This window comes from Heptranchias perlo, chromosome 11, assembly GCF_035084215.1.
Source record: "Heptranchias perlo isolate sHepPer1 chromosome 11, sHepPer1.hap1, whole genome shotgun sequence".
Classification (NCBI taxonomy): Eukaryota; Metazoa; Chordata; class Chondrichthyes; order Hexanchiformes; family Hexanchidae; genus Heptranchias; species Heptranchias perlo.
In genome coordinates, this window is record NC_090335.1 from 57,919,712 (window position 1) to 57,932,724 (window position 13,013).

At 45.0% G+C, this 13,013-nt stretch overlaps 1 protein-coding gene across 2 annotated transcripts in view; it reads left to right on the forward strand.

Annotated features, from left to right (window-relative positions):
• Positions 1-13,013, forward strand: part of tbc1d23 (TBC1 domain family, member 23) — a 78,870-nt gene that overhangs the window by 22,698 nt on the left and 43,159 nt on the right. For both annotated transcript variants that reach the window (XM_067993133.1, XM_067993134.1), the window contains exon 7: positions 1,510-1,556. In XM_067993133.1, the coding sequence (XP_067849234.1) occupies positions 1,510-1,556 (47 nt within the window). The remainder of the gene's footprint in view (positions 1-1,509; positions 1,557-13,013) is intronic.

Sequence of the window (13,013 nt, forward strand, 5' to 3'; positions counted from 1 at the left end):
GCAGCCAGTGCATCTTCAGCAGTGGCTTCTCCTTCCATCCTGCTGAAGTCCCCCAAGGACTCTTCTGTTTCTTGTCTATTTGTTACCCCTCAGTGATATCATTTGGACACGTGGAGTCAGGTTCTGTATGCATACCGATAACTCCAGATCGAACTCTCCACCAATTTGAAACCATAGCCACCTCTGCTTGGAAAACTGTAAGTCGTGAATGATTCTGAGTTTTTCAACTAAATATCGGGATGACCAAAGTCTTCACTTTCGGCCCCAGGTATAAACTCTCTTCCTTTTCCCAGTAACTCCATTATCCCGCCACGGTCATTCACTGAGGCTGAATCAGACCATATGAAACCCCAGCATGCTGTTTGATCCAGAGTTGTGTTTTAAATCCCACATGCTATCTACCTTTCTTTCACCTCTGCAACAACCCCGCCTCTGTTGGGGAATATTAGAAAGACAAGTTTGGAGTCATTGTTTCTGTGCCATAAATGAGAGTTCTAGACACCAAATCTTTTGCTTATAGACTTATTAGAGGAAATGATACACATAGACAAAATACATGATGCGAAGCAGACCTCACGTTACAGGTGCTGTAACACCGACCTTTCACTTGTTGCCACCAAAACCCTTATCCACGCTTTTGTTGCCCCTGGATTCAATTTCTCATATCCTATCCTGCTCTTGCATTACCCCTATCCTTGCTGACCGACACTGGCTTCCTATCCACCAATGCACTGAATTTAAAATCCTCATCCTGAAATCCCTTCATGGCCTTGCTCCACTCTGCCTCTGCAGCCACCTCCAATCTTAGATCCTTCCTTCACCTTTTGGTCCTCCATCTCTGGCCTTCTGTGCGTCCTGCTTTCCTTATGACAGATCCTTCAGTCACTTCGATTCTACTCTTCAGAGGTCCCTCTCTAAATCCCTGTCTCTACCTTTTTATAAAACTTCTTAAAACCCATCTCTTAGACCAAGCTTTCTGTTATCTCTCCTAATTCTCCCATCATGGCTTAGCATCTGTTCCCTATATTTACTTCTTTTTGACTCTGTAAAGCACTGTAACATTTTCTACATTAAAGGTGCTATATTTTCATCGCTCCACCATTGACAGCCATGCATTCAGCTGCCTAGGTCCTAAACCTCTCCGCCTCTCTACCCCTCTCCTCCTTTAAGATGCTCCTTAAAAGCTACCTCTTTGACCAAGCTTTTGGTCTCCTGTCCTAATATCTCCTTATGTGGCTCGGTGTCATATTTTGTTTGTTATCGCTCTTGTGAAATGTCTTGGGATGTTTTACTACGTTGAAGATGGTACATAAATGCAAGTTGTTGTTACAGGAAGCAAAACGTTTCAATTGAACACGCAAGCTTTTAGTCCAGTAGGCCAATTTAAGAACTGAGTGCCTGTCCAATAATTTCTGACTCCTAAAATCCCTTCAAAGTATATTTACAGTTCTCAGTATTGAATCCAGTACCAATAATATATCTTTTATATCTTTCTTCCCCCCCCCCCAGAGAGATTGTGTTGTCTCAAGAGGCAGAATGTAAGGAGGAACTCATTCGTAAGTGTACCCAAATGATCAATTTTTTCAATTAGAGTTGCATGTATTATATGTAATGAGAACTTCTTAAAAAGTGCATATGCTCAATGTTATGAGCACTTAACCCTCCAAGAATGACCACAATGTCAATATAGTATTCCAGTCAGCAGAAAATTAGTAAAGTACTGAATATTTTTTCTGAACAATGATAGTGCTAGGTTAATATTCAGGTCATAATTCTAGTATTAATGTAACTTAAAAATTGTGCACACTATTTCTATCAATTAAACATATATAGCTAGCCTTTCTAGTACCTCCTCTTTATCAATTATTAGCCCATCCAGTATCTCAACTACATCTTCCTTTACTGAGACTCTGGTAGCATCTTCTTCCTTGGTAAAGACAGATGCAAAGTACTCATTTAGTACCTCAGCCATGCCCTCTGCCTCCATGAGTAGGTCTCCTTTTCGGTCCCTGATCGCCCCCACCCCTCCTCTTATTACCCGTTTACGTGCCTATAGAAGAGTTTTGGATTCCCTTTTGTGTTTGCCGCCAGTCTAATCTCATACTCTCTCTTTGCCCCTCTTATTTCCTTTTTCACTTGCCCTCTGAACTTTCTATGTTCAGCCTGGTTCTCACTTGTGTTATAAACCTGACATCTGTCATATGCCCTTTTTTCTGCTGCATCTTACTCTCTCTCTCTCTTGTTATCCAGGGATGATGTGGAGATGCCGGTGATGGACTGGGATTGACAAATGTAAAGAATCTTACAACACCAGGTTATAGTCCAACTATTTTATTTGAAAATCACAAGCTTTCGGAGGCTTTCTCCTTCGTCAGGTGAATGTCACCTGATGAAGGAGAAAGCCTCCGAAAGCTTGTGATTTTCAAATAAAATAGTTGGACTATAACCTGGTGTTGTAAGATTCTTTACATTTGTCATCCAGGGAGTTCTGGCTTTAGTTGCCCTACCTTTCCTCAGCATGGGATTGTACCTAGACTTTACCTGAACCATCTCTTCCATTAAAGGCCGCCCATTGTTCAGTTACAGTTTTGCCTGCCAACCTTTGATTCCAATTTACCTGGACCAGATCTGTTCTCATCCCACTGAAATTGGCCCTCCTCCAGTTGAATATTTTTACTTTAGAGTGGTCCATGTCCTTTTCCATAGCTATTCTAAACCTTATGATACTATGATCGTTGTTCCCTAAATGTTCCCCCACTGACACTTGGTTCACTTGGCCTGCCTCATTCACCAGAACCAAGTCCAGCAATGTCTCCTTGTAAGCATTGTAGATGGAATGCTAAAATTACAGAGAGATATTAATAGATTAAGTGAATGGGCAAAACTGTGACAAATGGATTTCAATGTAGGCAAGTGTGAGGTCATCCACTTTGGACCTAAAAAGGATAGATCAGAGTTTTTTCTAAATGGCGAAAAGCTCGAAATAGAGGAGGTACGAAGAGGTTTAGGGGTCCATGTACATAGATCATTAAAATGTCATGGACAGGTACAGAAAATAATCAAAAAGGCCTTTATATCGAGAGGACTAGAATACAAGGGGGTAGAGGTTATGCTACAGCTATACAAAGCCCTGGTTAGACCACACCTGGAGTACTGTGTTCAGTTCTGGGCACCGCACCTTAGGAAGGATATATTGGCCTTGGAGGGAGTGCAGCGTAGATTTGCTAGAATGATACCTAGACTCCAAGGGTTAAATTATGAGGAGAGATTATGCAAACTAGGATTGTATTCCCTGGAATTTAGAAGATTAAGGGGTGATTTGATCGAAGTTTTCAAGATATTAAGGGGAACTGATAGGGTAGATGGAGAGAAACTATTTCTGCTGGTTGGGAAATCTAGGACTAGGGGACATAGCCTAAAAATTAGAGCCAGGACTTTCAGGAGTTAAGTTAGGAAACACTTCTACACGCAAAGGGTCGTGGAAGTTTGACTCTCTTCCGCAAACGGCAGTTGATGCTAGCTCGATTGTTAATTTTAAATCTGAGATTGATAGATTTTTGTTAACCGAAGGTATCAAGAGATATGGGGCTACAGCGGGTATATGGAGTTAGGTCACAGATCAGCCATGATCTCGTTGACTGGCAGAATAGGCTCGAGGGGCTAAATGGCCTACTTCTGTTCTTTTGTTCCTAACAAGTTCCCACAGAAAAGTAAAAACTAGAAAGGCTGAAATTTCAATCAGTCCCTTGGTATATATGTTTTCCAATCTATTCTGTCCCAGGTGAACATATAGAAGATACGCCCATTTTAAAAAAAAAAAATTGCCCCCCCAAAATCATGAAAGTTACCCATACACTACCTTTATTTCTCACTATTATTTCTTTCCAGAGACCTATACATGTCTAAGGGGCATGGGACTCACTTTTTCTCATTGTATGTAGCTTAATTATCTTTTTTTCCTGGTCTCTGTTACCCCTTTCTTTACATTAGTCAGGCTTAATTGCACATGCATGCTCCTGGTAGTTGCCAAAAAATTTCCTCCTTCAGTTTATCTTCTTGGTTCCCTTTTTTCCTTTTACAGTTTCATTTTTGACTCCTCAATGGAATGGTAAATGTAAATCAAGTCTACTTCAAATTAGTGTGAGACCAGGACAAGGGGACACAGGTTCAAACTAGTGAAAAACAAATTTAGTATGGATATCAGGAAGTTCTTCTTCACAAATCCAGTGATTAAAGGAAGGAATGAACTTCTAATTAGAGCAGTAGAGGTGAAAATCGTGGGCAACATCGCTGCAACGGGGAGAGTTTAGGGTCTTCCTGGATGGATGAGTTAAGGTGGGCCAAATGGCCTTTATCACCCACAATTACCTTGTGATCTTAAGTTGTTTTTTTTTGCCCACGTTCAAATTTGGCCTAATTGTGTATTGTACTCAATCTTCGCCACCTTCCAAGTATGTTTACAGTCTTGCATATTCTTAACTACTGTTTCCACTCATGAGTAATGCCATGGGAGATTAACTCTATTATTCATTTTTGGGATATGTATATCGTTGGCATTTAATGCCCATCCCTAGTAGCCTTGAGAACGTGGTGGTGGGCCGCATTCTTGGACCGCTGATGGTGATTGATGCAACTGAGTGGCATGCTAGTCAGGTGATTTAACCACGTTGGTGTTGGAGTCCTGGGCTAGGACGGCAGGTTTCCTTCCCTAAAGGACATTTGTGTACCAGTTGGGTTTTTATGACAATCCGACAGCTTCATGATCACTTTTACTGAGATTTTTTAAAAATTGAATTTAAATTCTCAAACTGCCGTGGTGGGATTTGAACTCATGTTCTCTGGATTATGTCTATGTCCAGACGTCTAGATTACTTCTCCGTAAACATAACCACTACACTAACATACCCATGCAGCTGGGGAGATGGACTAATAAAGTTCTATCAAAATTAATCTAGGGATCCTATTTGCTTTTCATTGGTTCAGCAATTTTATCGACTCAATTGATATTAGGACCAATGTGGAAGTGTAACCTGGATTATTTCTTTTTAGTTTTTGAGAAATTAATGTTTTTGGCAATTCTGCTGCTTGCCTAAAGAACAATGATGCTCTATATTATAGAACTGAAAGCGAATGTTGCGGAGAGAACATATATTTATGCAATTTAAGGAATTAAATTATAAGCATGGCTTCCTATTGTTGATTAACTGTGGTGTAAGGATACTCAATTTTTAGTAGCTTAAAAATGCTTCGATCACATCTTCTCCAAACATTTTGTTTACATTCTTTTGTACTAATCAAGGTGAGGGATTTTAATGCTGCAAAATGGAATTCCACCCATTCAAGGTGCCCAGTGTCAGCATCAAGCACTCCTAGGTCAGGTGTAACACAACCAGATGAGGGGGTAAAGCTCCCTCTACTCTGCCCCCACAATGTGTTTCAGCACCCAAATTCAGAATAATACTATTGCACCAGTATGACACTTTTTTCTATTTCCCACATTTGCCACCCATCCTGGGCTTTTTGAGTGCCAAACTAGGTACAATTTTGTGGTGTAAGCCCATTCCAACTGGGAATTGGACTGAGACTGCCCAAAATCATTTTGCATGGGTCCCTTACAGCCAACAGACATTTGGCTGAATTTACACACTGGTTCCAGACTTGAAAAGCCAGTGTGCCACTCTGTTTCTTCTCTCTCAACTTTCTAAGTGACTCTTCACATCTCTCTCTCGATTATTTTTAAAAAATAATGGGTAAGTTGAAAGCTATCAAAGAAGCTGTATATGAAAGGTGTGTCACGAACATTAATTTGATGCATCAATAACTTGGAAGTAATATTTGTTCCAAACTTGTGAAGGGAAGTGCTCTTACCTTACTCTTGATCCCTTTTAAAAGTGAACATATTGGAAATAAAGGGGCCAATTTCCCTGGCCTTTGTGGCCAGGGAAATGAGTGTTCCCTTTGTGCAAAGGTAAGGAAAAAGGAGTAGAGACTGAAATGGCTGGGTCTCAGCCCCTTTTAACACTGCTCTGAGATATTTCTGGGCCTTTCCGGAGGAAGGGGATAGCCTCACCTGCGTCTAGGCCAGAAGATATTAAATCCAAGTTGGGGGCAGTCCCAGTCTCTTGCCTCATATTGTGTATGCTGTACTTGAACACCCAAAAATTATGGCACTGTGGTTTGCCTCTCAACCCCCACTAATCACAGAGGTCCTGGGGCAGGGCAAAGAATTCCAGGTATGGCATGTCTTTCAGTGCTAGGCCCAGCTCTCAGAAGTTTGATCGTCAATTAGAATCTTCTGTCTATTGACCTCCATCAACAGCCAGAAAATCCTGAGTACTGAGGCCAGAGAGGCAGCTGCAGCTGCCCTTGACTTTTCAGGCGCTACCGACAGTGCTGGGCCCTGCCAGGAGTCAGGCTTACACTGGGTCTGTCCCCGGCACATTTAAATGGCCCTGGTGTGCTACACCTGTTTAGTGCCCAGGCAAAGGAGGGGGCCCAGGAAAATAGCCTCCAATATGTTGCTGTGTTCATAAGTATTGAATGGTGAGCACCATGAGCTTAAAACACAAATTTAAACCAAAACTTTGTAAATGACTTCCCTTTGTTGCATTGTTTCCAAAAGTCCGCCAGGGACTCTTAATGCTGCACCCCTACACTGAGTTTTAAAAAAGGTAATTGATTTACTTTTTCCCTATACGCCTCCTCACATGTTCATTTAACTATTTCTGCCTGTGTTTATCACATTTGGACCTCTATTTCAACAACCCACCGTATTCAAGGTTGGGGTGGGGTGGTCTGCTGGTCATTTGAGTTAGGGCTGTACAGTATTTTAGTTGGATATGTCATTAAAATAAGAGTGCTGAAGTGGAAAATGGATCTTATTTTGTGGAGGTATATGTCAAGAATTGCTGTTACCTGACCCACAATTCATGCACAGGGTAAAGAGCATACAAGGTGCAAAGAGAAACTGCTAGTTTCTATCCCACTTATACTTCTAGCCCTGTGACTCTGTAACATGCTGACCTGGCAGCAAACATTATGGCTTGATTGTCTTGCATACCAAACTGCAATACTGTTTCCTTTGATTGGCTGTTGTTGATCAACTGATGGCTGAGGGAGGGGTTATGTATATGACATACATCTGCTATCAGATTAACTGTTTGCAGAGCATAGATTTAGTTCCGATACTAGAAGATATTAAAACATCAGTTTGCTGAATTTTTAGCAGAAAGCTGTAATAGGTCAGCGTTAGTAGCTTTTAACAGAATGATGCAAATTTCCTGCGTTATAGTTTGAGTAATTCCCAGGTTTAAAAATGGGATTAAATTAATCACTATTAATGAATATCTGTTTAGACCTACTCGTAAATCTGTCTCCCTTTGCAGGGGTTCACGGGAAATTGACTTGACGTACCTAACATTTCATTCATTTGGAGTGCGTTTGATAGCCTTTTAACCTCCCTAGATTACACCTGGGAAGAACGTTCTTATGCTAAAAAAAAAGCTCTCATACCATCAATCAGGATTCCAGCATAGACTTATTCACCTGCTCTTAAAGGATCGTGTTTTGCAATATTACAGCCTATAAATAACCATTATGAAGATTATGTGCAGCCATCCATTTATAATGAATTAAACATAATTATTGTAAAAATGTTATATGAATATAACATTTAAATATAAGACAGCAACAACCTGTCTGACAATAATTCTTGGATAAATCAAAATTTCCACCCTTTTTTGTAATCATCTCTTTCTACATGCCTCTGCCATTAACTCCATCAACCTCGATGGCTGCCAGTAGTGTGGAATAAGGACGTGTTGCTTCATCTTGAGCTAAGTTTCCTTCTCCATATGCACTCCACCATCAAGATTTGTTCTTCCTTCTTCGCAATATTGCGAGTCTCCCCCATTGCTGCCAAGATAAAAATCCACGCTTTTTTTTACCTCGAGCCACAACTTCTGTAAGCCAGACTCCGCCACTTCCACCCTCTAAAACTGCAGTTCATTCAGAATGCCACTGCCCAAGATCTTGCCTGCTCAAAGCCCAGTATTTCTATTACTCTAATCATCACTGGGCTTTCCCGACTCCCCATGGATTTAATTGTCAGAGTTCAATGTGGGGAAGTGTGAGGTTATCCACTTTGGACTATTAGAGTTCTTGAGGAAGTAACAAGCAATGTGGATAAAGGGGATCCTGTGGATGTGGTGTACTTGGATTTCCAGAAGGCTTTTGACAAGGTGCCATACCAAAGGCTATCAATCAAAATAAGAGCTCATGGTGTAGGGTGTAACATATTAGCATGGATAAAGGATTGGTTAGCTAACAGGAAACAGAGAATAGGCATAAATGGATCATTTTCAGGTTGGCAAGATGTAGCGAGTGGAGTGCCACAGGGATCAATGCTTTGGCCTCAACTATTTACAATCTATATCAATGACTTGGATGAAGGGACCGAATGTAGGTTGCTAAATTTGCTGATGACACAAAGATAGGTAGGAAAGTAAGTTGTGAAGAGGACATAAGGGGCCTGATTTAAGCAGGCCTGCGGGTTTCCGGCGGGTTGGGTTTCGGGTGCGTGGCCTCCGCGCCCGGTGAAATTAGTGGGTTGCCCGCGCGATCGTAGCAGGCAATGCACTAATTGGAATCACTTACCTGCTCCTCCGGGGTCCGCGCTGCTGGTCTGCGCGTCGGGCGGGCTGCGCATGCGCAGTACGATCTGTCAGCTGGAGGCTCTCTAGTTAAAGGGGCAGTCCTCCACTGACAGATGCTGCAACCAATGGAACAAATTACAGCATGGAGCAGCCCAGGGGGAAGGCTGCTCCCAGTTTAATGATGCCTCACCCCAGGTATCATCAGATGGGGTGAGAAGGAGGGGGAGGACAGAGATCTTCCACCCGGCGGGCGGGAGGAAGCGGCCTGCCTCTGCCACCAAGAAGGCCTGGCTCGAGGTGGCAGAGGAGGTCACCTGCACCACCAACATATGGCCCACCTGCTTACAGTGCAGGAGGCGCTCCAATGACCGCAGTAGGTCAGCCACAGTGAGAACACGTAGTCTTTCCCCTACACTCCGTCTGCCACAACACTGCCCCCACCCCACATCTCCTTTGGCACCGCCAACACTACTCTGTCACATCACCCCTCATACTCACTCAAACCCCATCCTCATCTTACCTGCACCTACTCACCTCGCCAGTACTCACCCGCCACTAACACGCAACCCAATCCTCATACAATCTCATGGCTCTATCCCATACTCACCCTCTCGTGCATCTCTCTCACGGCTAGCCTCACTCAACCTGCCACCACCTGTGCTGCAGCCACAGGGCATGCATCGCATATGTGCAGTAGGCAGCGTACGGCAAATGTGTCGTGAGCATGAAGGGGATGCAGAAGGGTGTCTGAGGGTTTGCCATGGGTGTTACCTATATTGCATTTCAGAGCAACAAACATCACACATTATATTGGCACCACCACTGCCATGTCTCCGCGAATCCTGTCTGTTGTGTCCAATAATGCCCGCTCCTGGGTATCACTATGAGGACCCACCACTGATGCCACCCATTGTGTTACTGCAGAGTAGGTGCAGGTGTATTTGCAGGGCTCTTCCGCGCAGACGACTGAGAGACATCGGCGGTGTACCCGGCTGCACCCTGGAAGGATGCGGTGGAGAAGTTGTGGAGGGCAGTGGTGACTTTGGCAGCGACAGGTAAGCAGATGGTGCTGGGGCCAGCCAGGAGCAGCTCGGCATGAAAGAGCCTGCAGATCTCCACGACTACATGTCGAGTGAATCTGCGCCTCCGTGTGCACTGCTGCTCGGAGAGGTCCGGGGAGCTGCGCCTCGGTCTGTGGACCCTTTGGCGAGGGTAGTGCCCTCTGCGACGCGTCTCTCTCTGCGGTAGCCCTCCCTCCTGCTGTACAGGTGGATGTGTCACAGCACTCTGTTGTGGAGCTCCACGTGTCAGAGGTGGACGGCGTGGATGGCGAGGCTGGTGATGCTGTTCGCCCTCCGAGGGGGTCATGACTGCAGCTACGGCGGCCCCCATCCGCAATATGTACATCTGAGGGGGTCCGCAAGGTAGGCACATGTCTCCGGACCCCGGGGTGAGTGTGCAGGTTGGTGACTTTGACCGTCCAGAGGGGGGGGGGTGGTGGAGGCCACACTTTGTCCCAAGTGACAGAGTGGCCTCCTGCAATGGGTGAGGGTCTCCCCCTCCCCCCCCCCCCCCCCCACCCCCCCACCTGTCAAATGGACCTTTGCAGCTGCCACAGGCTGACGGCTGCAACACGTCCAGTTCAACTAGGACTGTTTCCCCCAGTGTGTGAAACAGTCCCATGTTTCCCCAAAATCACACACAGTCCCTTAATCAGGTCAGTTAATGACCTGAACAAGCGAAATAAATAACCTCAAGTGGCATCCCGCTGGCTTTAATTGCCTGTGGGATTCCCACCAGCGGGGGCCACGCACGCACCCCCGCACGTCATCGGGGAACCCGGAAGTGGGCGGGATCGTGGCGGGTTCCCGTCACGTGACTGGATATCGGGATTTTCGGGGCCCCCCCGCTAGAAACCCACAGGAAACCCGACGGTAAAATCGAGCCCAAGGAGTCTGCAAAGGGATATAGATAGGTTAAGTGAGTGGGCAAAAATTTGGCAGATGGAGTATAATGTGGGAAAATGTGAACTTGTCCGCTTTGGCAGGAGGAATAGAAAAGCAGTATATTTAAATGGAGAGAGATTGCAGAACTCTGAGGTACAGAGGGATTTTTTTTAAATTTGTTCATAATTGCCCTTGAGAAGGTGGTGTTGAGCCGCCTTCTTGAACCACTGCAGTTCATGTCGTGAAGGTTCTCCCACAGTGCTGTTAGGAAGGGAGTTCCAGGATTTTGACCCAGAGATGATGAAGGAACGGTGATATATTTCCAAGTCGGGATGGTGTGTGACTTGGAGGGGAACGTGCAGGTGGTGTTGTTCCCATGTGCCTGCTGCTCTTGTCCTTCTAGGTGGTAGAGGTCACAGGTTTGGGAGGTGCTGTCTAAGAAGCCTTGGCGAGTTGCTGCAGTGCATCCTGTGGATGGTGCACACTGCAGCCACAGTGCGCCGGTGGTGAAGGGAGTGAATGTTTAGGGTGGTGGATGGGGTGCCAATCAAGCGGGCTGCTTTGTCCTGGATGGTGTCGAGCTTCTTGAGTGTTGTTGGAGCTGCGCTTATCCAGGCAAGTGGAGAGTCTTCCATCACACTCCTGACTTGTGCCTTGTAGATGGTGGAAAGGCTTTGGGGAGTCAGGAGGTGAGTCACTCGCTGCAGAATACCCAGCCTCTGACCTGCTCTTGTAGCCACAGTATTTACATGGCTGGTCCAATTAATTTTCTGGTCAATGGTGACCCCCAGGATGTTGATGGTGGGGGATTCGGCGATGGTAATGCCGTTGAATGTCAAGGATGAGGTGGTTAGACTCTCGTTGGAGATGGTCATTGCCTGGCACTTGTCTGGCGTGAATGTTACTTGCCATTTATCAGCCCAAGCCTTGTTGTCCAGGTCTTGCTGCATGCGGGTTCGGACTGCTTCATTATCTGAGGGGTTGCGAATGGAACTGAACACTGTGCAATTATCAGCGAACATACCCATTTCTGACCTTATGATGGAGGGAAGGTCATTGATGAAGCAGCTGAAGATGAATCAGGTTGGGTCTAGGACACTGCCCTGAGGAACTCCTGCAGCAATGTCCTGGGGTTGAGATGATTGGCCTCCAACAACCACTACCATCTTCCTTTGTGCTAGGTATGATTCCAACCACTGGAGAGTTTTCCCCCTGATTCCCATTGACGTCAATTTTACTAGGGCTCCTTGGTGCCACACTCGGTCAAATGCTGCCTTGATGTCAAGGGCAGCCACTCTCGCTTCACCTCTGGAATTCAGCTCTTTTGTCCATGTTTGGACCAAGGCTGTAATGAGGTCTGGAGCCGAGTGGTCCTGGCGGAACCCAAACTGAGCGTCGGTGAGCAGGTTATTGGTTAGTAAATGTCGCTTGAAGCGCTATCGACGACACCATTCACCACTTTGCTGATGATTGAGAGTAGACTGATGAGGCGGTGATTGGCTGGATTGGATTTGTCCTGCTTTTTGTGGACAGGACATACCTGGGCAATTTTCCACATTGTTAGGTAGATGCCAGTGTTGTGGCTGTACTGGAACAGCTTGGCCAGAGGCGCAGCTAGTATTGCCTAGAGGCGCATCTGGGTGTCTTACTACATGAATCACAAAAAGTTAGTATGCAGGTACAGCAAGTGATTAGGAAGGTAAATGGAATGTTGTCATTTATTGCAAGGGGAATGGAATATAAAAGTAGAGATGTTTTGCTACAGTTGTACAGGGCATTGGTGAGACCACATCTAGAATTATTATGTGCAGTTTTGGTCTCCTTATTTAAGAAAGGACATAATTGCTTTGGAGGCGGTTCAGAGAAGGTTCACTCGACTGATTCCTGGGATGAGGGGGTTATCTTAGGAAAGGTTGGACAAGTTGGGCCTGTATACACTGGAGTTTAGAAGAATGAGAGGTGATCTTATTGAAACATGTGAGACCCTGAGGGGACTTGAAGGAGTAGTTGCTGAGAGGATGTTTCCCCTTGTGGGAGAGACTAGAACTAGGGGCCACAGTTTTAAAATAAAGGGTCTCCCATTTAAGATGGAGATGAGGAGAATTTTTTTTCTCTGAGGGTCATGAGTCTGTGGAACTCCCTTCCCCAGAGAGCAGTGGAGGCAGGGTCATTGAATATTTTTAAGGCTGAGTTAGATAGATTCCTGATTAACAAGGGAGTCAAAGGTTACAGTAGGTAGACGGGGAAAGTAGGGTTGAGGTCACAATCAGATCAACCATGATCTTATCAAATGGCAGAGCAGACTTGAGGGGCCGAATGGCCTACTCCTGCTCTTAATTCGTATGTTCGTATATATGTTCATATGGATCTGAGAAAGACAAATCAGAATATTTTCTTAATGTGAGAGATTAGG